The sequence below is a fragment of the Coenobita brevimanus genome, chromosome 68 (genome assembly GCF_032717465.1).
Source record: "Coenobita brevimanus isolate Jiangsu-jjx chromosome 68, ASM3271746v2, whole genome shotgun sequence".
Taxonomy (NCBI): Eukaryota; Metazoa; Arthropoda; class Malacostraca; order Decapoda; family Coenobitidae; genus Coenobita; species Coenobita brevimanus.
This window is the reverse complement of record NC_137021.1, coordinates 44,434,819-44,462,318: the sequence shown is the minus strand read 5'-3', so window position 1 is coordinate 44,462,318 and position 27,500 is coordinate 44,434,819. Positions and strand designations below refer to the sequence as shown.

Sequence of the window (27,500 nt, the reverse complement as noted above, 5' to 3'; positions counted from 1 at the left end):
CCACTGCACCTCCGAACCCCTCTAAGAACGAGGTGAAGGGGTAAATTGATAGAGTTGGTGTGGGAGGGTTGCATGGGTTAGCAGAGGTGGTGATGACTGTGATGAGGGAGGGGACATGCACTGGCAGGAGTGGTGATGATGATGATGATGATGATATTCAAAATACTGATATTGACGTTTAAGACGATGATGATGATGATGATATGTAAGATAATGATGATGTTTAAGACGATGATGATGATGATGATAATGACGTTTAAGGTGATGATGATGATGATGATGTTTAGGATGTTCAGGATAATGATGATGATATACTCAGGTACTCAGTGGCGGCGGCGGCGGGGTCGGGTTGGCGTCGGTGGCGTCTGGTAATCGGAGGTTCGGTGGAGGAGGACCAGGGTCAGTATCGGTGTCAACTGGCCACCGACACACCACAGATCCTGACTATATCACTACACGTTATTGGTGAGTGTATGCATGTAGTCCTGTCTGTCTATCTATCTGTCTATCTGTGTAACTATCTATCTGTCTGTTAACGGGCCACTGGCACACCACAAATCCAAATCACTACACGTTATTAGTATGTGTGGTTTGTGTTCCTGTCTGTCTCTCTATCCATCTATCTATCTGTCGTCTATCTATCTATCAACTAAATCTCTCTCTCTCTCTCTCTCTCTCTCTCTCTCTCTCTCTCTCTCTCTCTCTCTCTCTCTCTCTCTCTCTCCAGCAATGTTGATTTTCTCTGATATATCCAATTTATTTACAGTATTTAATATCATGATTCTGTTTAGTATTTATAAGAAATTTCTCCACTTCTGTGCCTATCCTTGTCACAGTCTCCCCATCCCTCCACAGTGCCAGTAGTGCGTGTGGTGGACGAGAGAGGTGGGTCGGTGAGGGAGAAGCATTACAAGAGCGGTTCACGTATAGAGCTGACGTGTTTAATAGAGCAGGTGGCCTTCCCACCCCACCCAGTCACGTGGAAGAGAGGACGCGCCACTCTCACCTACAACACCTCAAGGGGCGGGATTAGGTGAGTTGTTTATCATCACCACGGGCGAGGTATTGTTTTTGGTCCAGTTTCTTTGCTTCTTTGTATCTTTGTTTGTTTGTTAACAACATAACGGAAAAACGGCTGAATGAAATTACTTGAAACTTTCAGGATATGTGGGCACTGGTGCCAGAAGGAAGTGATTACATTTTGGAGGTAATCGAGTGACCCTTAAAGGTCAAAATCAAGGTCACGGATTTTCAGAGGACTATTACTTGAAACCGGTTGAAGATGTATTTACTCTTATCAACATACAGAAACTCCAATACGGGCTTTCATTTGGCATCGAGACCTCTGACTTTGAAAGGTCAAGTCACAGATAATCAAGAGGCTATAACTCGAAACTGGATGCAGATAGATATTTACTACTATCATCATGTAGGAAATCCCATATGGGTTTTTAATTGGTAAAATGACCTTTGAACTTAAGTGACCTTGAAACGTCAAACCAAGGTCACGGACATTCAGGGGGCTATAATTTAAAACTGGTTGAAGATTTATTTACAGTTATCGAGATACAGGAAGTCTTATATGGGCTTTCATCTCGCACCATGACCTTTGACCTTGAGTGACCTTGAAAGGTCAAACGCAAGATCAAGGATTTTCAGAGGGTTATAACTTTAAAATGGTTGAAAATAAAATAACTGCTGTCGGGCGTGGTTTGTTGCGCCTGGCACCAATTGCTATTATTATTATTATTATTATTATTATTATTATTATTATTATTGTTATTGTTACTATTATTATCATCTTGAATGATGAGTGAATGGAAGCGTGGCCCACTGAATTGGTCAAACTTTGGCTGTTTGGACGCTGCTACTCCTCACCCCGCCCTAGAGTGGGAAAGGAGGTCCGGATGATGATGATGATGATGATTATTGTATCATTTAAGTGACTTCCCCCTCCTCTCTCTCTCTCTCTCTCTCTCTCTCTCTCTCTCTCTCATATTATTTGTTCTTGCATTCCTCCCCGTTACGGTGGGCATACATGACGTGTCTGGCTTGAAAAACACAATTTTTTTCTATACAGGTTTCCTTTGCAAGAGATAAGCGATATTACCAGTCCCTACGAACAGAACTAATTAACTTTGGCCCTTATATTCTTCAGTCTGTCTGTCTGTCTGTCCGTCTGTCTGTCTGTCTGTCTCTCTCTCTCTCTCTCTCTCTCTCTCTCTCTCTCTCTCTCTCTCTCTCTCACACACACACACACACACACACACACACACACACACACACACACACACACACACCAGAGAGAGAGAGAGAGAGAGAGAGTCTGTAGGTGTGAGGGTCAGAGATGGAGGGGAGGAGAGGGGAGAATAAAGGAGATAACACAAGCTGAATGTCAAGAGGGAGAGGGGAGGGAAGGAAAGGGAGAGAGAGAGAGAAAGGAGGCTTAGACGAAGATAGATAGATACAGATAGTCAGAAGAATATAGACAGCTAGATTGATGGAGAGAGAGAGAGAGAGAGAGTATATACGGAATAGGCCGAAAGGTGAGCCACAGATTGAAGGAGAAGGGGAAGAGGGTCGCCTGAGGTAAGAATAAAGGAAATCATCACCACTAACATCATTTTCATTTTCGTGTTCATCATTACTCTTACCATCCTTTTTGCCATTTTCCTACTCATCATCATCACCATCATCATCTTAACCCACAACCCTCTATTTTCATGGGACATGTAGGATCCAGAAACAAGATCTGCGAAGAGAAGAATCTATCGATCAATCAATCGATCGAGAGATTAGCAATCTTATTCTTCTGGCATATAGGCAGTATAGTCTATTCAAGCAGTTGTTTAACAGAGAAATTCTAGCTGTGTGAGTCTTAAATACTGGTGAATTTGAGCTGAACATATCTTTTCTCTCATGTGTGTGTGTGTGTGTGTGTGTGTGTGTGTGTGTGTGTGTGTGTGTGTGTGTGTGTGTGTGTGTGTGTGTGCGCGCGCGCGCGTAGAGTAACAAAACACATTCTAGGAAGGAAATTTTTATAAACTGGCTTCTGTCTTTCATTTGCTCGACACTTATCTCGCTGACATAAAGCAGGAAGGGAGACGGCGGGCAGTATGGCAAGAAGGGAGCCATGAAATGCTTTGTTCTCACACAAATAATTTACATATCCCATTTACACAGGCAGTGGTATACCATATAACTGTTTTAAGGTCAAAGTAATCTGTTACCACCTGTCCTCATTACAGTAAACCAATACTGTAAATGGCAACCACACAACTCAGCCCTTACACCCCCCCACCTCTTACCTCCCAACCCCATACCCTCCCACCCACCCACCAACCTCATACCCCCACCCCCTACCCTCCCGCCCACCCACCTCCCTCTTACCCCCAGCCCCATACCCTTTCACCCACCCACCTCCCTCTTACCCCCTGCCTCCATACCCTCCCACCCACCCACCCACCTCCCTCTTACCCCCTGCCTCCATACCCTCCCACGCACCCACCTACCTCCTCCTCCACCAACACAGTTTCCAGACAAATAATTCCGTGGCAGCTGCTTCGACGCCAGAAGTCTCACTCCACGTGCTTCGAATTTTAACCATGTGTATAATGCGGAAATGTCCAGGGGCGTACATTGAATTCAGAAGTGTTGCGACGTTGCCTGAATATGCGAACATGGAAATGAGAGACGCGTGTACAGCTGGACGGCCAAGTTGCTCGGCTATTCAAATGAAGACATCCACACACACACACACACACACACACACACACACACACACACACACACACACACACACACACACACACACACACGGTACCGGTAATGGATATGCACACCAGCACGTATAAACACATACACTTGCACTCACATACTCACACACCAGTGCCTACACACACACACACACACACACACACACACACACACACACACACACACACACAATAGTCAAACAAGGCCATTGCTTCCTCATCTCCTAGCCCACTGCCTGATCCCCAGTCTCTCCAGCTCTTAACCCAAGCAATATAGAGTCAAGAGGAAGCTTGAACTTTACGAGGCAAAGTGAGGAGGAATTTTAAATCTTGGTGCTCAGCTTGATGGCAGCATTGTCACGCTGAGGGCGGCGGGGTGTGGAGACAGACATATGCAAACCTCAGTATCAGAAAGTACCGTACCGTCTGTTAAAAAATAAGTAAATAAATAAATAAATAAAAAGGCTGTATGTGACGAAGGTAAACGCACCCTAAAGTAGGGTTTTATTTGTTCCTTAAGGATCTAAGGGGAATGATCAGGTTACGAGTTAATTACTAAATATATATACTGCATAATGCTGGTGCTCTCATCTTACTACGGATGCTAACCGCTCTGGAGTGATGAATGCTTTCTTTGCAATTATTTTTACTGAAATGAGATATATTTTAATAAAGGTATGCCAACACTGCATTCAAGCACCACATAAATAATTGACCAAGCATACCCACACAACTACTGGACCTTGGGATAGGCTACTGCCCCCGAGATATAGGCCCTGAAGCCTTTGCCCAGAGTCGGACACATAAAAAAAAAAAAAAAAAAAAAAAAAAATAGTCAGTAGGTACACTACCTGTACTCACTGTGCGTGCAATATATGTTTGCTGATACACTGCTTCTTGCCAGTGTCTTGTTTACCTTATTTTGCCAGTGAGTATAATACAGTGAAGTAGAGTAAATAGTTGCTGGTAAAGGTGTGTGTGATTGGAGTCAGAATTTAGGGGCAATAATCAGTGTGTGTGTGTGTGTGTGTGTGTGTGTGTGTGTGTGTGTGTGTGTGTGTGTGTGTGTGTGTGTGTGTGCTTCATTCCATATTTCCTTTCGTAATATACTGCTAACCTTTTACCCAAAATAAACTTATGCCAATTACGCAGTTAGTATCAATATCCTTAAGAACTGTGTTGCAGCGGCATACTGTATGTATCATTACTGTACATTATGATAAGCGAGACAAAGGATGTACTAGGATTACTTATTTATGTTTGTACAGTCTTAAGCATACTGCTTAAAACACGGAAAATAAATAGTTTATCTTCAATCACCCACCCACGTCCTTTTTCTCCTTTTCTGATAATTGCCAGCGCTTCAGCAAGATAAGAACACTTTATTTGCATGAAAACTTTAATGAAGGATAGGACTTCCTCATGGCTCCTGGCCTGTATTCTCGTTATTATGGAAGCTCCCGTACGCCTCTTCCTAAACAATTGCATTTTTTCCTTATTACTTCTTACAATCTTCTGTGTCATGTCAGTCGTTCCAGTACCACGAGTCTCAACATAACTAACGTATAAATTAATATTAACCAGCTGTATCCAAAATTAAATCGCTAAGGAAAACGTGCTAGGGAGCTTCCATCCTTAACTGAAATACGGACTCATAGTCCTTGCCTTACACCCGCCCCTCCTCATAGCCTCGTCCACCTTGTAACCAGCGATTTTAACACCAGGTGTTGGGAAACCAGGACGATGTCGCAACACGTATGAATTTGTGTACATTAGTGGACGCGCCAACCCCACTAACTCCCCCTCACCCTCTCCTTGTGCACAGCGTGAAGGGCGATCCAGTGGCGGGGTTCCTGGTTTCGCGTCTGTACGTAGCAGACGCCACACCAGCGGACTCTGGGACCTACACCTGCTGTTACAACGTTACCTGTGCACCTGTGTTGGTGCATGTGTTGGCAGGTGAGGCACTGCTGCAGAGAGAGAGAGAGAGAGAGAGAGAGAGAGAGAGAGTGTGTGTGTGTGTGTGTGTGAGTGAGGGGGCGAGTAGCCTGAAAGGGAAATGGAAAACATGCATGAAGAGAGAGAGAGAGAGAGAGAGAGAGAGAGACGAGGGGAGAGGGTGTGAGTGAGGGGGCGAGTAGCCTAAACGGGAAATGGAAAACGTGCATGAAGAGAGAGAGAGAGAGGGAGAGAGAGAGAGAGAGAGAGAGAGAGGGTGTGGTTGAAAAAGCGAGTAAACGGGAAATGGACTACATGCATGGAGAGAGAGAGAGAGAGAGAGAGAGAGAGTAAAAACAGATAAAGGGAGGGGGAGGAAGGGATTGGGCGCTTGGTGAGTGAGGATGTGAGAGAGAAGGGGAGAGAGAAGGGGGGAGGATAACGATGAGGGTGAGCGGGCAGGAGGAAGGGAGGGGGAAGAGATGAGGATAGGGGGAGGGGAGAAAGTGGAGGGGGAGAGGGATGATGACAGTAGAGTGAAGGAGGGAGGGGAGAGAGGGGGGAGACGGAGAGGGACGAAAGGGGTGAGGGAGGGGGTTGATGGGGAGGAAAGAAAGTGGCAGCAAGAAAGAGTGATGACAAGGCAACACCACCTGCGACCCCTCCCCCCCTCTTCCCTCACTCTGGAAAGAGAGAGAGAGAGAGAGAGAGAGAGAGTCTGTGCGGCTCTTTATTATCAGTATAACGCAAACTGTTCATCTCATTTTAACCTAGCTTGGTGGATGTGTTGAGGGTCAGCCAAGAGGTTGACCTCCTTTAAGTTTAGAGGAAAAGAAGGTAAAAGGTCAAGGCTACAAGGTAAGGTCACTGAAACAATGTTGATCCGATTTTTACTAAACTTGGTGGAAGGGTTAAGGGTAACGCAATCCCTTGATATACAGGCTGTTGCATATATAACGCTCCACTGCCACCGCCGGGGGATTTCTTGTGTGTTGTGGGGACGGCTCAGTGTTATCAGTATCCACCCTGCATCATTTATTCATCTACTCCCACTCCCACACCCACGCCCACACCAGCCGACTGAGCCGTCCCTTAAACACATGAGTATATACAGGGTCGCTGTTTACGGGCCTCCTTATAATGTCATTCTGTTAACCTTTTCTTACTTTTATTCTTCATAATCAGACTATTTTTATTTGTATTTTGTATTTATTTATTTATTGGCTTTGGACATACTCTTCAAGCTGGAAGGGTTACATTGCCACTTCAGTAACCCCTTCAGCACGATGTTTTTTTTTTACATAACATCACGCAGGTGTCCTGTCCCATCTATAGCAGATTCTCTCTCTCTCTCTCTCTCTCTCTCTCTCTCTCTCTCTCTCTCTCTCTCTCTCTCTCTCACATAATCCTGGCTTATGTAGCCTTATTAGGGAAAGGTGGTCGTGAGCTCAGCTATATCCTTGTTGGACGAACGGCTGGCCTTTTTAATTGAGAGAGAGAGAGAGAGAGAGAGAGAGAGAGAGAGAGAGAGAGAGAATGTGGACGAGCACATACACATGGGATACGACTTCCTGTGAGGTGTTTATGTTTGTCAGTAAGCGGCTTTGTGTGTGTGTGTGTGTGTGTGTGTGTGTGTGTGTGTGTGTGTGTGTGTGAGAGAGAGAGAGAGAGAGAGAGAGAGAGAGAGAGAGAAAACTGTATATGCGTATGACAAAAAGCGACAAGGTAGGATGAGCAAACAGTCCACTCTTATAAATCTCTCTCTCTCTCTCTCTCTCTCTCTCTCTCGTAATCACAAAAACACAGTTTAGTTACCTGTTAGAGCCTCGCCCCGCACTTAACACCACTTTACACTGCATACGTGCCGACCAGTGTGTGTGTGTGTGTGTGTGTGTGTGTGTGTGTGTGTGTGTGTGTGTGTGTGTGTGTGTGTGTGTGTGTGTGTGTGTGTGAGTGAGTGAGTGAGTGAGTGAGTGAGAGGAGGAGCGAGAGGGAGAGTTATAAAAATATACGGCAAATAGACATGTAGGCAGAGGTAGAGACGTCGCGAGAGAGAGAGAGAGAGAGAGAGAGAGAGAGAATAGGAAGACAAACCTACACATAGGCGGAAACATGAAGGCTGATAAATACACAGACTGACAGACAAGGTGATTGTGTTCCTCAGTTAATATTTTTTCCTCTCCCTGCGCCTATCGTTCCCCAAATACATGCTTTCCGTGGACACCCTCCGTATAGAATACACACACAAGTAACTAGAAAGCACTCATAGAGGGGATACCTCCGCCAATGCCATGGCCATTAATAAGGATCTGGATCCGGATCCGTGGATATAGGACCCGGATCCGGATCCGCATCAGCCCCCAAATTTAGTCATTTCTTCGCTGGCCCATGGCCGACCGTTCAACAAAATTTCATCAAAATCCGTTCATAACTTCTTGATTCATTCCGGATCAGGATCTGTGGATATAGGATCCTGATCTGGATCCGCCCCCAAATTTACTCAATTCTTTCCTCATCCATGGCCCACCTTATCACAAAATTTTATTGAAATTCATGGGGAACTTTTGGAGATATTGTGAGGGATACTCCTGATCCGGATCCGGATCCGCCCCAAAATTTCATCAAAATCCGTTCAAAACTTTGATTAATCCTGCTAACAGGCAGACAGACAAACCAACGCGGGGTAAAACATAACCTCCTTGGCGAAGGTAATAATAATAATAAAACAAAATAAACAACGAAAACTTTGAAGGAACACTCACCACTTTACCTCTTATTATTTCACTCTCATCTTAAATGTCAGGACCAACTGCCTAGCCCCGGGCTTCTACGCTCCTCATGGGGCAACGTAGGATTGGATGATGGATGGATGGATGGATGGATTTAAGCTGGGTTTTCCTTCCTCCTGAGAACGTCGTTAAGGAGCTGGGGCAGAATCAGTCAGCCCCTTCAAGATGTTCGGGTGGCAGGTATCAGTTTGGTGTGCCAGTGTTGCAACTTTCCTCATGCAGGAAGGTCTAGGGCAGGTTAGGTTTGTTTTCTTAGTACCGTATCAGATTAGGTAAGTTGTTGGTCAGTTTGGTTAATCTGCTGGTTTAGGTTTATTTTCTTAGTTTCAGGTTAGGTTAGTTTGTTGGGTTAATCTGTTAGGTTTGGTTTCACAGTATCAGATTATGTTAGTTTGTCAGTTAGGCTAATCTGGTAAGTTAGGTTTGGTTTCTTAGTATCAGATTAGGTTAGTTTGTCAGTTAGGTTAATATGGTAGGTTAAGTTAGAGTAAAACAAAAATAAAAAGGTGGAAGACTGGTTATATCCTGGGGGAATCAAAGTGAACGCGTTGTGTAAAGTATCGTACACCGACCGAAAATCTCCCAGAAGTAGCACTGGCACAGAATGCAGCCTCCTCCAGCCACCCTACCCTTCTCCTAATACTTCTTTAGCGATTTAGTTTTGGATATAGCTAGCTAATATCGTCCTTTACCGTGCTTATGGTGATAATGGAATGATTTGAGTAACACAGAAGAGGACTGCAAGGTGTAATAAGTAAAATAAATCGTGAAGAAAGAAGCGTTAGGGAGCATCTTTTAACAGACGAGAATACGGTCCCTTACTTTCCTTGTCGAATAACACCCATTTTCACCTCTGTGCCTCAGTGATTAAGGGCTTTTTTCGCTTTGTCACTTTTCTGTAGCCAAGGTCGTTTTGTAATCGAGGCTGTAGGGGTTCTACTAGACGTGTCACCCCGTATTCTCTCAGCTAAGGAAACTCCCTAACACCTTTTCCTAAGCGATATACTTTGCTTATTACACCTTACTGCACACTTCTGTGTTATATAAATCCTCCCAGTATAGCCATATTCTGCATACATAACGTAAGAAAGGATATTAACCAGCCATATCCAAAAATAAGTAGTCAAGGATGAGGTATTGGGGAGCGTGAATACTGGTCTTGGTTTTTGTTCATTTACTTTCCTAGTGGTAAGGGTGGGATTACTGTCCATCTGCCGCTTTTGCACTTTTAGATTAAAATAAACGACCCATTTGCTGAGTCGTCTTCGGGGCCGGATTAACCCTCCTGTGGCTTGGTAGGCAAGGCAGACTGTTGGCCTGCAACATATAGATCTCTTTTTTCCATTATTTCCAGTGAAATTTTGGCATGACCTATAATGGCCTTTTTTGATGGCCTGATGGGTGATGGCACTTATTTGGACGCCCAAAGCGTATATATTTATTCCGCTCTGGATGTCTGGATGGCCTGTGACAGGACGTGGCCTGGTAGGCAGTTGCCCATTTTGCCTATGCCTGGTATGCCGGCCCTGGTCGTCTTGCAGGTCGTGGTAAGAGTGGATCTGACGTAAAGGATGGAAGGGGAGGGGGAGGGGGACGGGGGAGGGAGTTGGGGAGGCTGCTCTGCTCGGAACACTGCTTTGGCATCTCTCTCTCTCTCTCTCTCTCTCTCTCTCTCTCTCTCTCTCTCTTTCTCTGCATAAAGGAGGTTATGCAGGATTTTATACTGATATCAGGAAGACTTTAAAATAAAAGAGATAGTGATTTCTGCACTGATATAATAACTTCATTGGAGGGTCTTTTTTTTTCGGGGGAGGGGGGAGGTGACTACGTGGGGGTGGTATTACGCGGTCTTCCCCCCCCCCCGTCCACGTAAGCCCATATTCTCGTCGGTTGAGGATGCTCCGTATCATCTCTTCCTTAGCGATTCATTTTTGGATATGGCTGGCTAATATTTTTTGCGTTATTTATGCAGAGTATGGCGATATTATATTTATAGGTAACTGGGTACAAAACCATAACACCGGATTCCTACGGAACAATATCGTGAATCAGTTCGCTGAACAGTTCAAAGTCAACTTGCTTCTGTGACGTTTCTTCCACAAATGAAAAACAGGAAGAGACTGTCTTCATAGACCTGCGGTGAAACTATTGAAGCCATTTCTTATAATGTTCTCCTTGAAACTCATCAAATGTGAAACTGTTTCATTAAAATGCCTTTCAGTGGCCAAAACTGAAGTGCTAAACAATGCATGAGGTGACATGCTAAACAATGCATGAGGTGACATGCTAAACAATGCATGAGGTGACATGCTAAACAATGCATGAGGTGACATGCTAAACAATGCATGAGGTGACATGTAAAATTTTCTAAAAATTTCAAGTAAGCAACTTTGTATTTCATAAGGAAGTCGCTAAAATGCCTTCTCATAGTCGATATTGAAAATTGCCTACTGGTAAGCTGATGCCTCAGCTGACATGTTAAATCAGCTCAAAACTTCAAGCTGAACAACTTTGTATTTCATAAGGAAACCACTCAGAACTCTCCAAGAGCAGATATTCGAACTTTCATTTAAGGAGAGAAAAAAAAAAATCCCCCAGGTGTACCACTTACAGACCTGTCGGCTTCGCCGCAGGTAATGAGCGAGATATTGTGGGGTCTTTAATGTGGTGTTATGGTTTTGCAGACATTAACCCCAACCTAGCTTCTTTATGTTGAAAATAAAGACACGAATGAATTTCAAGCCATTTAAGGCATAAACCTACCCAAACGCCACTCAACCTAACTTGGACCCGAGTCATTTGAGCTGAAGCGAAGCCGTCTAACTGAGACCAGTATCCATTCCCATCCTGAATCGTGGGCGGCGTCCATCTTGGCTGATTTCAGTTTGAAAACACGCATGGGCCACTTCCAGCCCTCTGACTAGCTGAAATAGAACCATAATGCACCAGCGAAAACTAAGCCTGCCGCCTATGACCATAATGCACCACAAAGAAACAAACACGCATGGCTTTTAATGAACGAAACGTAAGCAGGCGGGTTGTAGTGGCACACGTTACACCCACAATATCTCCTTTACTTTTAATTTGCGGAAGATACGTCACAGGAAGAGGTTGCCTTAGAACTGTGCAACGAACTGAATCACGTTATTTCTTAGCACTTTGGTGTTATGGTCTGGTAAACATCATCCGCTTTATACAACACAGAAGAGGACAGTGAGGTGTGACAAGCAAAATAAATCGCTTAGGAACAGGTGTTAGGGAGCTTCTTAACCGAATAGTGCTGGCCCTAAACACCACCTCCCTCCTTTCATTTCTTCACAGTGCTCTGGATGGTTACCGATATTCTAACTGATTTCAGATGCTTTTATGCCTGTTTAATGGTTCTCAGTTACACCAACGATACAGCTTTGCGACGTATACTTCCAAGAAAGGTATTTATTTCCTTTATTGTCGTTTCTTTAGCGGGCAATCTCACCATACCCAGTGGATTTGTGTCACCATATAGTGTATGCCTGTATGTGTTTTACTGTGTGCAAATGAATATTACCGAATCTTGCTCAACATACTGAAAAGTGGATTTCGTTTCCCAACTTCCCAACTGGATGCTGGGTTAGGTTAGGTTAGGCTGGGTTGGGTTGGGTTACATTAGGGTAGGGTAGGGTTGATTAAATTATTAGGTACAGTTAACCTGGGTTAGGTTAGGTTAGGTTAGGCTGAATTAAATTATTAGGTAGTTAAGCTAGATTAGGTTAGACTGGGTTGGGTTGGGTTAGGTTAGGGTAGGGTAGGGTTGATTAAATTATTAGGTACAGTTGAGCTGGGTTAGGTTAGGTTTAGTTAAACACTCAGACTTAGCCTGTCCCTTCCGCCATTGCTAATATTTCCGATCAGATTGTCATACTCATATTATGGTTATTATCCATTTGCACACCAAATGAGGCCTCAAAACACTCAAAGGAACTAAAAAACTATCAAATGAAAAAAAAAGAAAAAAAAGAAAAAAAAAAAGGAGACGGCAGTAGAGGAGATATTTACCCCCCAAAATAACGATCAGCTCACTTAGGGCAAAACTACCCAGCATATACAGATAAAATCACACCCCGGAACACACTAACAACCCGCTTGACGCCCGTCCCGTGGGTAAGTAAGCGTGCTAGTTTTTACTCCCCCCCCCCCCTCACGCATACGATCATGAATGTAAACACTGATCAAAGTTGCCACGTTCCCAATTTCTCACATGCTGTTTCCCCGGCCCATATTCTCGTCGGCTAACGAAGCTTCCAAAGACCTTTTTCTAATTGATTTATTTTGCTTATTACACCTTACTATCCTATTGTGAGTTACATAAATCCTAACTGTATCGCCATACTCTCCATAAATAGCGTACGAAACGATATTAACCCCCTTATCTAAAAATAAATCGCTAAGGTGCTAGGGAGCCTCCTTACTCGACGAGATACGACCCACGTCATTCAGGAGGGTAAGTCCGATTTAAGACAAATGAATATTCGTACAGGTAAACGCGAACAGTCTGGGTAGACAGTTGTGTTCCCGTCGGTTAACTAACTTTTCCTTAGTGATTTATTTTTTGACATGGATGGTTCATGTCCTTTTGTACGTTACTTATGCAGGGCATGGCGAAGATGGAAAGATTTATCCAACACGGAAGAGGCCAGTCATTGCAATAAACAAAATAAATCGCTTAGAAAATGATGTTAGGTTTCCTAAACCGGCGAGAATACGGGCCAAAGACAGGCAGCCGTATCTACAGACAGTAGACCTGCAGATAGATAAATTGATCTATACCTACATTGACAGAGACAGAAGAAGGCAGATAGATGAATATACATATATCCAAGGTAACACATACATACAGACGAATAGATGAAAAGTGGAAGACAGAACACAGAGAGAAGGACATTAGGGAGGAAGGAAGAGTAATAAAGTGTAATTACAAGAGAAAATATGTAAACAGGTTCAAGATTAGGGAAGGAGGGGGGGAGACGAGAAGGAAGAGGAGGAAGAAGAGGAGGAGGAAGATAGAAAAGATTGAGGAGATTATGGAGACGGAGAGGATGGTGATGAGGATGATGAACAGAGGATGAAGAGAGGGATAATGATGAGGATGATGGTTATGAAGAGAATGAAGAAGAGCAGGAGGGGGAGAAGAAAGAGATTGAAGAAGAGGAAGAGGGGAGAAGGAGGGGTAAAGTAATAAGATGAAGAACGAGAGAATGGAAGAGGAGCAAAAGGAGGAATAGGAAGAGGAAGGGAAGAAGAGAAGGGAGATGATGGTTATAATAATAATAATAAATATGTAATTGGGTCCAAGATACTGAAGGGAAGGGAATGAGGAGGAAGGAAGAATAGTGGAATGAGAGGGAGAAGAAGAGGCTGGGTCGTGGCGGTAGTGGTGATGATGATAATGAGAAAGAGAAAAGGAAAGGAAAGGAGAGGAGGGAGAGGATAAGATAAAGAACAAGAGGACGAGAGCAATGACGACGATAGGATAAGGAAATGAGATAAAGAGGAGAATGGGGAGAAGGGTGAAATTGATTTTGAAGATTATTAAAAGAAGGAAGGAAAAGAAGATGAAAAAGAGGAGAAGAAAATAATTATGATGTACTTGACGATGATGATTATAATGAGAAGCTGGAGGAAAATGAGCAGACGAGGAAGACTGATGAGATGAGAATGATGAGGCTAATGATAAGGAAATAGTGAGGAATAGAGAAGGGAAACAAAGGAGTGAGGAGGAGGGATGGAAGGAGGGAAGCAAACAGTAGTAGGCACTGAGATGATGATGATGATGATGATGAGGAGGAGGAGGAGGAGGAAGAGGAGGAGGAGAAGGAGGAAAGTGGAAGGGGAAAAGGATAATAATAATAATGACAGTTTGAAATGAGCGTGATGATATACTGTACATGATAATGATGATGGGAGGAAAATAATGTTAATGATAAGAATACTGATAATAACACATAAGACCGTCTCTGGCCACACCTCCCAGGGGTCATCTCCCCACACACCTAGTTTTCCCCCATGGACCTATTTTTATCCTATTAATCCATTATCCCCAATGGACCTATTTTTATTCTTGTGACCCATTCTCCCCCATGGACCTATTTTTACCCAATTGACCCATTTTCCCCATGGACCTATTTTTATCCTATTGACCCATTTTCTTCATGGACCTATTTTTATTCTATTGACCCATTTTCTTCATGGACCTATTTTTATCCTATTGACCCATTTTCCCCCAAGGATGTATTTTTATTCTAGTGACCCATTTTCCTCCTCTCTTTGGACCTTTATTCCCCATGTACCTAGTTTCCTTCAATGACATATTTTTTCCCGGTAGACTAATTTCCCTCATGAACCTACTCCCTCCCTTGGATCTATTTCTCTCATGAAAGCTTTTAGCCCCCTGGAAAAATTCTCTTTTTGCGGACCTATTTTCTCCATGGAATTATTTCCCCTATGGGCCTATTCCCCATGGATCTGTTTCCACCATTCAACTTATTTTCCATCACTGACCCATTTCCCCCATGGGCCTATTTTTCCTCCATGGACCTATTTTCCCCATGGGTCTGTTTTTCCCCATGGACGGGTGTTCTCCCCATGGGGACACCAAATCCCCACATGGACCCATTTTCTCACCCGGACCTATTTCACCCATGGACCTTTTTTTCTTTTATCCATTGGACCTGTGTTTCCACCTTGGTCCATTTCCCACCAAGGGCATATCCCCAATGGACCTATTAACCCCATGGACCTACTTCCCCAGTGGACCCACTATCCCCCTTCCACTCACCCACCCACTCACCAACCCACCCATATACCTACCCACTCACCCACCCACGGATCAACCCACCCATATACCCACCCACCCGTCTACTGGCTTGTGCTCCGGGATCCCATATATCCACCCACCCACCCACAAAGCCCACCACTTGCCCAGCCCACCCGACGAGCGCACCCTGCCCACCCCACCCTACCCCAACCCACTCACCCACCCACCCTAACCCACTCATCCACCCCACCCACCCCACCCCGTTTACCTGCCACACTCTGTCCGTTTATCCCAGCCATTTCGCCCACCAGACCCGCCCACCCCACCCCACCCCACCCCACCAACCCCTTCCATCCGCCCACCCACCAACCTACCTACCCGACCACCAGGCTTTGACTACTATAAGATGACTTGCAACTTTACACACACACACACACACACACACACACACACACACACACACACACACACACACACACAGGCTCAGCTGCTTTTCTAATGTGGAGGGTGGTGATATTGAAGATGATTATGATAAAGAGAAGAGATAAAGGAAAAAGAGATGCGGAAGGAGGTAAAGGCTTAATGGAGAGAGAGAGAGAGAGAGAGAGAGAGAGAGAGAGAGAGAGAGAGAGAGAGAGAGAGAGAGAGAGAGAGAGAGAGAGAGAATTAGCTAAGAGGTAAATCTCATCATGCAAGAAAAGCGATGATATGCAGCCAAAGAAAAAAATTGACATCCCAATTATCTTCCCCTCCTCCTCTTCCTCTTCCCTCCTCTCTCTCCCTGTCTGCCTTCCTGTTATCACCGCTTCCAAACTCTACTCTTCCCTCCCTTTGTTCTTGACTTGCTCTAACTTTACTTCTCTGTCTGTCTGTCTGTCTGTCTGTCTCTCTCTCTCTCTCTCTCTCTCTCTCTCTCTCTCTCTCTCTCTCTCTCTCTCTCTCTCTCTCGTTACAGAAGAAATGAGTCATACTTTGAATGAGTATATCTAAGAAAGGGGGTGAAACAGATCATTATGATGATAGAGATAATAATGCTGCTGCTGCTAACTCTACTACTACTTTTACCAGTAGTAGTAGTAGTAGTAGTAGTATCAGTAATAGGCATAAGGGTCTGATGGGATCGTTTCTGCTGTTCTCAAGGCCTATGCTTCTTTGCTAGCACCCAGTCTGGATAATTCTTTTGTCTCTTGCCTTCAATCTACATCTCCATTCTTGCTGGAAGTTTGCTTTCATTCAACCTGCCTCGAGGAACAATAACTGTTCCCAGCCCTTTAACAAACCTATAATTGCTTTAAGATTTGTATTTCTAAAGTTTTTTAATTTATCCGTAACAGAAACAATTTCAGCACCTTTCCTGTCATAACCTTCTTTCCAGCCATTAGTACGGGTTCCGTCAGGGACGCTTCACTGGCGACCTTCTCACCTTTCTTTCAGACTCCTGGTCATCTCCTTTCGGGACTTTGGTGAAAGCTTTGCCATTGCACTTGACATCTCAAAGGCTTTTGACCGAGTCCGGAATAAATCCTGTTTCCTAACTATCCTGTTTCGGTTTCTATCCCTTTGTGCCTTCATCTCAAGCTTCCTTTGTGTTCGTTCTACAGCTGCTGTTGTAGTCGGCCACTGTTCTCCTCCACAGTTACAGTAGTGGTTCTCCTGGCTGGTTTCTGCCTTGCCACTCTCTTCCTTCTTTTCATTGTGACCTCAGCTGTACATCTAACCCTATCCACTCACACGCTGATGACTCCACCCTTCACAATCTCCACCCGCTTCTTACATCATCCATCACTACAGTTACTTCAGCAGTCATGAGATGAGGCATTGGCACACCTGGATCCTGATTTGGCTTATATTTTTTATTGGAATAAGACAAACCTTGCTGTTTTTAATGCATCAGAAACTCAGTTCCTACATCTTTCTACCTGGCAAAATCTTCTGCAGGAATATCCTTTAATATTCATCAATATATAGCTAAGTCTTTCATCCTCTTTCAGTATCCTTGGGGTTTCATTCTTTCGGGTTCGATCATGGAAAAATCACATTACCTGTCTTGGAAACCAGGCTTCATAGGGACTGGGTGTGGCAAGCTAACTCCGTGCCTTCTTTTCCTCCCACAGTTGTTGACTTTGTACAGGGTCTTATTCACCCCTGTGTGGAGTACAGCGCATGTTTGGGGCGTTTGAGTTTCCCACACAGCTCTTCTAAATATGGTGGAGTCAAAGGCTTTGCATCTCAAGTCCTGCTCTCTTATTGGCCCTCTTCAACCTCTTTGCCGCACTGTTGCTTCTTTATCTCTTTACTGTCGGTATTTCACTGGTCTCTTCTCTTCTGAACTATTTGCATGCACTCCTCCCTTACGGTGGACGCTAGCAACCGTCTGGCAGCAAACTCTCATACTTTTTCTGTCAGACTCTTCAATGCAAGAGTTACCCGACACTGTCAGTCATTCACGAATGCAACAGGTCAACTTTGGAAGTGTCTTTCTCAGTCTACTTCCCTCTGCCTATGACTTTCATTCTTTTAACCGCAGTTTGTCCAGACATCTCAAAATAAACGAATCCTGAATTTGGCGCTGTTTTGTTTAGTTTCTTAGAATGAAAGAGTTTGCAGGCTTCAGACCTTTGGATTTCTTCATTGCATTAAAAAATTACGACCAGGCAAGTGGGATGGCAGTCTTCCTTAGCTAACATAACAACATTAGCAAGATTGCCCGCTGGAGCACTGTCCACGCTTTGAAATGTGGATGCCTATAACTTTGTGCCTATAACTTCATGATGCCTGTAACTTCATGATGCCTGTAACTTCATGATGCCTGTAACGTCATGATGCCTATAACTTTGTGCCTATAACTTCATGATGCCTGTAACTTCATGAGGCCTGTAACTTCATGATGCCTGTAACTTCATGGTGCCTTTAACTTCATGATGCCTGTAACTTCATGGTGCCTGTAACTTCATGATGTCTATAACTTCATGGTGCCTGTAACTTCATGATGTCTATAACTTCATGGTGCCTATAACTTCATGATGCCTATAACATAACTTTTCGAGCAGGCAGAGTGAGCGAGAACACTTTCACATAATAGAGTGGTAGACTCCGGCAGCAAAACTGTATCTATCTATCTATCTATTTATCTATACAGTATATATATATATATATATATATATATATATATATATATATATATATATATATATATATATATATATATATATATATATATATATATATATATATGCTGCAGCTGATGTCTGCACACTGTTGGGAAGCTTGTTGAAAAGTAATTTTTTTTTTTCAATATATTCTCAAAATTTGGCAACATATTTGTGAAAGTAAATCACCAAAAATGAACACCAAAAACATGGCATCCCGGGAACCAGTAGGGATGCAGCGAATCCCACACATCGTTGGAAAGATTATGAAAAACTGACAGGTGTTATTCAAGTGGCTTTTCTCAAAATCTGTCACAGTATCACTGAAAAAGACAGTTTTAGCATAATGTACGTTGGGGAAATTTTAAAGCCAAAGCTGATATACGCCCATCGATAGAAACTGATGAAAAAGAAGGTGTTATTTCAATGCCTTATCAAAATTACCCATGTTCCTGGAAAGAAAAAAAAAAAAAAAAAAGACACCAAAGGAAGTCGAAAAGCACCATATTTATCAGCAAAACTGCTTTAAGGTATTTCGGAAAATATTAATGCTACCACAGCCTTAGGCACATCGCTGGAAAGTTAATGGAAAAGTAGGCGGTGTTACGTGGCTTTACTCAAAATTTAAAAGTTTACAGCTATAAGCAAAAGTTTGTTGACAGTTCTCCGCCAGCATTATGTCCTGCCCGCCCTGCCGTATTTCCCAGTCTTCCCCAAACAAGTGTCCCTCCTTCTCGTACCCTTTGTTTGTGTGCCTCATACTGATGTATATAAACAGTCCAACACCTTTTTTCCCCACTTTCATGACTAAATTATCAGGGAAGTGGGACGGCAAACTTCCTCCTTTACCTAACACAGCAAAATTAACAAGGCTGCTCGCTGGATCACGTGCCACACTGCAAACGTGGACGCCTCTAAGGAAAATATTGCTCACGAAGTAAGTTACGAGGGAGAGCTGGCAAGGTGGGTCGTGAAATTGACTGTGGAATTTTGGTAGTGCAGTGAGATAAACGGTGCTCTCTGATCTCTCTCTCTCTCTCTCTTAGGGTTGAAACTAAGAATTACAATTTTTCATCAGGTCATCTCGTTGGGACTCTGCCTCTCTCTAGGTTTGAAAGAAGTAAGAATAGCGTATAATTTTGAAGGCTGAACCATCTCGCTGGGACTGTGTCTGTCTGTCTGTCTGTCTGTCTGTCTGTCTGTCTGTCTGTCTGTCTGTCTCTCTCTCTCTCTCTCTCTCTCTCTCTCTCTCTCTCTCTCTGTCTCAGGGTTGAAACTAAGACTGATAACTATTTCATCAGATCATCTCATCGGGACTCTCTCTGGGTTTGAAATAAGTAAGAATGGCATATAATTCTGAAGGCTGGACCATCTCGCTGAGATTGTATTAGTCTGTCTGTCTGTCTGTCTGTCTGTCTCTCTGTCTCTGTCTCTCTCTCTCTCTCTCTCTCTCTCTCTCTCTCTCTCTCTCTCACACACACACACACACACACACACACACACACACACACACAAAACAGTGAACACAACCTTCTTCTCCGTAATGGAAATGGTAACGAGCTCCACCTGCTTCTGTTGTTGTTGTTGTGTAGATTTTTCCACCTGAAAGAATCAGAGTGGATCCGGGCCTATAGTGTGAGGCCCGCCAGTGAAAAGCAGATGACGATGAGGTAGCATTTGCTAGGCGGTAGGAGGAAATTATGAAGGGTAGATGACGCGGCTGGAGAGCAAGTTGAGGAAGTTGGACTTGGAGAGCTGCTGGTGGAAGTGTGTGGCGAATTCGTCGGGGTCAGTGAAGATAGGCCGGCGTTCGAAGTCGGCAGAAGGGCACCTAGGCGTGGGATCGCAGGCGTCACGAGGCACGGCACGGTGTTTGGTGGCAGGCGGTTTCGTAGTCGTCTTCCCCTTGTTTCTCCTCGGTGATGGTGGGGTGCGAGAAGGGGAAGGGCACACCTCCTTAGTGCATTGCGGATCGGCCGGTGACACACAGTCAGCACATGGTTATGGGGTGGGAGGACGGTCTTACACGTCCTGGAAGACGGGCTGCGGCCGATGCTTTTATGGGTGGGGTGGGGGTCAGAATATCACTGGGCGGAGTGTCTTTGTAATGGGAGTAATAATTAAGAGGGTACAATTGTAACGGGGGTAACTTTATGGGGGTATAATTTTCACGAGCAAAATTATTAGGGCGAAAAGTCATATGGTGAAAAAAAAAAAAAATTAGGCCAAGTGGATTAAGAATGTGAAGGTAACAGGTTAAAGAAACTGGGGTTTATTGTTTAACGGGATTAAGAAAGAAGGGCGGAAATACGGGTGTATTGTTTCCACGGGAATTTGAAAAAATAATGTTATTTTTATAACGAGTCACAAGAAGAAATATGTTTGTCAAGGGAGTAAGCTTAAGGAGGTGTAATTATCATGGGCAACAAAGGCAAGGGTGTATAATTGTAACGGATGTAAAAATCGGTCTTTTACCACTCCAAAATTCCAAATTTTCTTCGAGTGAGACATATTAGAGATGGCGTTCAGAGTACTGCCCTTCGTCTATGGCTCATAGTCGCTTCTCTCCACCTAAAGGTGGCGTCACACTGAGTCAAAAGTGGCTAACATGCGAGCCAGTTTTGTGAGTCGCTAGCCAAATTGACCCACAATGAGCAAAATTTCGCTTGCGAGGCGAAATGGATAACAGTTTTCGCTCACAGCTTGTTGGTGGGATTGGAACTCAAATGAGCCTATATTAATTCTGTAACTACAGAAAACATTCTGTTGTCACAGAAGGAAACTAACTGAAATTGTTAAGTAAATACAATTTAACTTTTGTGGTTTTTATTCATTTCTATTTTTTTCTTGTGACATTAAATCACTAGTCGGACACTCTGGTGACAAGCCGCGGAGACTGTCTGGCGTCTGCTTTGTTTCCAAACAAGTGGAAATCAGATTGTGACCTGCGGCAAGGAAAACTCTAGTAGACTGCTTTGTGGCTCTGGAGTTGCTAAAGTACGTGAGGCGGTTGCAGAAACTGAGGAGAAAGGAGTTGGTACGCTGTGGCTGTTTCTTTACAAATGCCCACGAGGCGCCAAGGCAGACGACACTGTTAGCAGTTTCAGGTCACAAAAACACATGAGTGTGACGGGCACTCGACTCTGCTAGCCGTTTCGCCTCACAAAAACTACTCGCTTGTTAGCCACTTTTGGTCTAGTCTGACACCGCTTTAAGATCTAGATTTTTAGTATATTTTCGGAGGCCGTTGAGGACTTTCAACATCTTTTCCCTAGAGATTCGGCTTGTATACTTCATCTTAACTTTGTGTGTGTGTGTGTGTGTGAGTGTGTGTGTGTGTGTGTGTGTGTGTGTGTGTGTGTGTGGGTGGGTGGGTGGGTGGGTGTGGGTGTGGGTGTATTAAGTGCAGGATGTGAACCTACTCAGCAGGATGATATGTTTACATTAATATTTTTGCTGCTAATGGGCAGTTTTACTGACTTTGGAAAGCCTTGTAGTATTAAGGGGTTACTGACAGCTGTGTTGTACCGCGGCGTTAGTTGATACGTCGAGAACGACACATAGACAAGCCAGGGTGTTAATCAAAGGCTGGTGAACACGTCAGGGTTTTATCACTTCACGGCACAACTGAGGTACACTTTGCAAAACACTGTGACCTCTCTCTCCATTCTCACTCACTACTTGTCCCTCACTGACTCTAACTGACTACTCTGTCCATCATTGACTATTCTCACTGTCTGACTCACTAACTCTGTCAGTGACTCCTTGTTACTCACCATCTGCCAACAGATTCCCTGACTGTTCACCGACTGTCTGTTACTGACTCTGACTCACTGTATGACTGGCTCTCGCTCACTCAGTGCCACCAGCTGCCTCGCACTGACTCACTCAGCCCGATACTAACTTAACACGGACGAGGGACGGTCCTTTAAATACTCCACTTGACTCCACCTCCAAAACAGCACAGGATATTATTTAGCCAAGAAGAGAACTCCATTTTCTCGAGCAGTAATTCACTTATATCAACCATACACAATAACAATAATGACAAGAACTAATTCTGACGTTAAGATGGAAAATCAGCAGACATGTCCACGTTTCTGGAATGTTCCTCACATCTCTAGATATAAAACATTAACCTAATCCTATGCCATCACACTTAGTTTCTAGAATGTTCCCCACATCTCCAGATACAAACCCTAACCTAATCCCCCTGCATAACAGCTGTATATAATTCCTCCATTTCGATAAGTTTTAGAGTGGAATGAAACTATCTGAACATAACAAAAAGAAACCCAAATATACCTGTATGCAATCATAGAGTTACAGAAAGAACATAGAATCCCCTAGTTACTTGTGGCTATTTATGGAACACTTGAGGCTATTAGATGGAACTAGCCTGCATGCCAAGTTATAGAGAGCATCCAGCAACGTGGTAAACTGATGCATTGCCCTCATTGTGGCTTGAATAAGGGATAGGAATTTTATGGCTGCCTGTCCCACGTGCAGTATGTTTTATTAATAACCTGCGAGTTTGTTTGTTTGTTTGTTTGTTTGTTTGAGAGAGAGAGAGAGAGAGAGAGAGAGAGAGAGAGAGAGGGAGAGAGAGCACCAGACTTGTTTCCTACACTGGTTCTAACAGATATAATAAAACTATATACAGTGTAATCAACAAATAAGAAAAAGCAGGGGTGATGTATATCACGAGGGAGCTGGGGTACATTTATCACAGGGGAAGCTTAAGTACATTTATCACGGAGGTACAGCCAAGGGGTGTGTTTGTCACGTCAGCTTAGCCAGGGTTGGTGGTTCATTTTTTATGGGATATATGACGACAAGGCCAGTATGTATGAGAGAGAGAGAGAGAGAGAGAGAGAGAGAGAGAGAGAGAGAGAGAGAGATTGCTTACCTTAGTGAGTGCTTTTAGCAATGGTTAAGAGGCTAGGGAGCTAGAGCTCATAGGGATTGCCTCTTCTCAGTGATTCTTTCATGTAGTGGTCATACCTATTCTTGAATGCATTAACACTTGGGCTGCTCACTACATGTTCAGGCAGACTATTCCATCTGTTTACAGTCCTCGCATAAAAGAAGAAAAATTGTTGTGCTTGGTGGTTCTGTGCCTTGGTTGGGCTAGTTTGAGACTGTGGCCTCTAGTATCCATCTGTGGTCTATCTGGTGCTAGCTGGAAGAATTGGTCTGGGTTGGTGTTGTTAAAACCTTTCAGGATCTTAAAAATGTGAGTCAGATGTCTTGTCCTTCTTTCCTCCAAGGTAGTGAGTCCCAGACACAAAATTCTTGTCTCATATGGCAAGTCTCTGAGCTCTCGTACATCTAGCCTGCCTCTGGATCTTGTCCAACTTGTCAGTGTCTCCCATGGTCTGTGGAGACGGTGCTTGTACGACATACTCGATCAATGGTCTTAACCAAAGCCCGATACAGTGCCAAGAACATGTCTGGGTCCATGTACTGTGTTCGTTGTCATACCCAACAAGGAGTTTGCCTCTGCGGCAATTTTTGTGATGTGTACAGCTGATTTTAGACTGAGTGTGATTATTGCACCAAAGTCCTTCTCCTGTCCAGTTGATGATAGGTCAGTGTCCCCCTGTGAATATTCAAAGCCAGGGTTGTTCTGCCATTGTCCATAACTTTACATATTCCAGTAGCCATCTGTGACTTCATTCCTGCGGTATGTTCAGGTCTTCCTGGAGTGTATCCCTGTCTTCAGGGGATCTGATCCTTCTGTAGGGTTTAGTATCATCGGCAAATAATTTTCCTCTCGAGGCCGTGTTGTCAAAGAGATCATTGATGAAGACCAGGAACAACATCGGACCTAGAATGCTCCCTTGGGGAACTCCCTTCCAGACACTTCTCCAGTCTGAAAGGGCATCTTTTACATTTACTCGTTTCCTTCCTTGTAGGAAATATTCAGTTCATTTCTCAATCTTTCCGGTTATTCCCATCATTCGGACCATTTCCAACAGTCGTTTATGGGGGACAGTGTCAAAGGCTTTCTTGCAGTCTAAGTAGATGACATCCACACTGTCTTCCTCATCCACAGCATCTCCAGTTCATCTAAGAATTCTAGAAGTTAGGTCAAACACGATTTATTTGTCCTAAAGCCATGCTGATCCTTGCTCAGAAGATTGTGGTCCTCTAGGTGCTGCACAGCTACTCTTCTTATCAATTTTTCCATGAGTTTACGAGGAACACAGGTTTGGTTGACTGGGTGATAGTTTAGTGGGTTAGATCTTTTCCCACTTTTGAAGACTGGGGTGAAGTTGGCTGCCCTCCAGTCTTGTGGCACTGACCCTATTTTTCAATGACTCTCGGAAAATACTCCATAGTGGTGGGCCAGACTGTGACTGCATTGCCCCAGAACCTTTGGGTGGAGTTCATCGGGTCCTGAAGCAGATGAACATTTTAGGCCATCCATCAATTGTTTCACTTCTTGGACTGTAAAGTTGCACTCGAGGTGCCTGGAACCACTGTCTGACTCTCTTCTTCTTCATTTCTGCAACATTCGCGGCCTTTCCTCTAACTTTCGCTCTGTTGAGCACCACCTCTCCTCCTCTAAACCTCACCTTCTTTTTCTAACAGAGACTCAGCTGTCTGAGGCAACTGACAGCAAACCCTTTTCTGAATCCTCCTACTTTCTCTATACTCATTTCAAAGCCAAAGGTGGCTGTTGTGTATACATACACAACGACTTATCTTGCTCTCGTGTTCCTGAACTCGATTCTTCTGAATTCTCTACAGTCTGGCTTCGACTTTCCTGTCATTCTCTGACTAAATATATCTGTGTTGTTTACTTATCCTCTAATTCTACTGACTATCAAAAATTCTTCGACTATCTTACTTCTACAATGGAACACATTCTATCCATTTCTCCTTTCTCTGAAATCTCCATTCTAGGAGATTTCAATGTTCACCACCACCTTTGGCTCTCCTCTCCTTTCACGGATCCACCTGGTGAACAAGCCTACATCTTTTCTATCCTTAATGACCTAGAGCAGCTTGTACAGCACCCTACCCGTATCCCTGACCGCCTTGGAGAGAGCTCCAACATGCTTGACCTCTTCCTCACAACTAATCCTTCTGCTTACTCTGTTAATCTTTTCTCTCCGTTGGGCTCCTCCGATCACAACCTTATTACCTTAACCTGTCCTATCACTCCGGTACGGCCTGTGGACCCTCCAAGGAAATGTCGTCTGTGGCATTTTGGAGCCGCGGACTGGGAGGCCCTCAGGCAGTACTTCTTTGATTTTCCCTGGAATGATTATTGCTTCCATGGCCGGGAGCCATCTGAGTGTGCCTTGCACATTACGGAGGTTATTCTCTTGGGCATGGAAGCATACATTCCTTTCTCATATTCTTTGACTAACGCAAGAAAGCCTTGGTTTAATCACGCTTGTTCTAATGCTGTCCACAACAAGGAGAGAGCCTACAAAAGGTACCGGAGCCAACCCACCCCTGAATCACATCACCTTTACGTTTCTGCCCGGAATCGTGCTAAGTCTGTTCTTCTCTCTACTAAAAATAATTTCATCCATACTAAATGCTCTCAACTCTCCAACTCGAATTCTTCCTGCTCCTTCTGGCACCTTGCCAAAAATCTTTCTAACAACTTACCTCATCATCCTTCCCTCCTCTTTTCTACTCTGATGGTTCTGTAGCTATTTCTTCTACTGATAAAGCAGATCTCTTCACACAGACTTTCTCCTCCAATTCCACCTTAAACGATTCCGGTGATGTTCCTCCATCACTTCCCCCCTCTGACTTCCTCATGGCTGACATTAAAATTTCTTCAGTTGATGTATTTTCTGCCATCACTGGCCTCAGTACTAACAAGGCATATAGGCCTGATGGGGTCCCTCCTGTTGTTCTCAAGAACTGTGCTTCTGTGCTTACACCCTGCCTAGGCAAACTCTTTTGCCTTTGTCTGTCAACTTGTACCTTTCCTTCTTGCTGGAAGTTTGCTCTCATTCAGCCAGTCCCAAAGTAGGGTGACCACTCCCAACCCTCCAACTATCGTCCAATTGCTTTAACGTCGTGTATTTCAAAAGTTTTCGAGTCAATTCTCCATAGAAAAATTGTAAGGCATCTTTCCTATCACAACCTTCTTTCCGATCGTCAGTACGGGTTCCGTCAGGGACGCTCCACTGGCGATCTTCTCACCTACCTTTCAGACTCCTGGTCATCCTCCTTTCGGGACTTTGGCGAAAGCTTTGCCATTGCACTTGACATCTCAAAGGCTTTCGATCGAGTCTGGCATAAATCTTTAATTTCCAAACTGCCCCCCTACGGTTTCTATCCTTCTATCTGTGCCTTCATCACTAGCTTCCTTTCTGGTCGTTCTATAGCCACTGTTGTAGACGGCCATCGTTCTTCTCCTAGATCTATCACCAGTGGTGTTCCTCAGGGCTCTGTTCTATCACCAACTCTCTTCCTTTTATTCATCAATGATCTTCTAAGCTGTACATCTAACCCTATCCACTCATACGCTGATGACTCCACCCTTCACCTTTCCATTCGGTTCCCGCAACGCCCATCTCAACAGTTACTTCAACAAACAAGGGATGAGGCTATGGCACACCTAATGTCTGACTTGGCTCGTATCTCTGACTGGGGTAAAAATAATATGGTTGTTTTTAATGCATCTAAGACTCAGTTCTTACACCTATCAACCCGACAAAATCTTCCACAGGTATACCCACTAATGTTTAATAATATTCAACTTAATCCTGCATCATCCTTGAACATGCTTGGGGTTTCACTTACTCGGGACTTATCTTGGAAAGATCATATTACATCTCTTGTAAAATCTGCTTCCAAGAGATTGGGTGTGCTAAGCCTACTCCGCTCTTTCTTTACCCCTGCACAATTGTTGACTCTATACAGGGGTTTTATCTGCCCCTGTGTGGAGTACAACTCTCATGTGTGGGGAGGCTCCCCACATACAGCTCTTCTCAATAGGGTGGAGTCAAAGGCTTTTCGTCTCATTAACTCTTCTCCTCTTACTTACTCCCTTCAACCTCTGTCTCTTCGCCGCACTGTTGCATCTTTATCTCTTTTCTAT

General features: G+C 44.1%; 1 protein-coding gene across 1 annotated transcript in view; it reads left to right on the top strand.

The window, feature by feature from the left end:
* The window catches only part of LOC145405890 (uncharacterized), a 60,523-nt gene that overhangs the window by 6,673 nt on the left and 26,350 nt on the right, over positions 1-27,500 (top strand). The window contains exons 4-6 of the mRNA XM_080277146.1: positions 320-465; positions 856-1,033; positions 5,581-5,714. Of these exons, the coding sequence (XP_080133272.1) occupies positions 320-465; positions 856-1,033; positions 5,581-5,714 (458 nt within the window). The remainder of the gene's footprint in view (positions 1-319; positions 466-855; positions 1,034-5,580; positions 5,715-27,500) is intronic.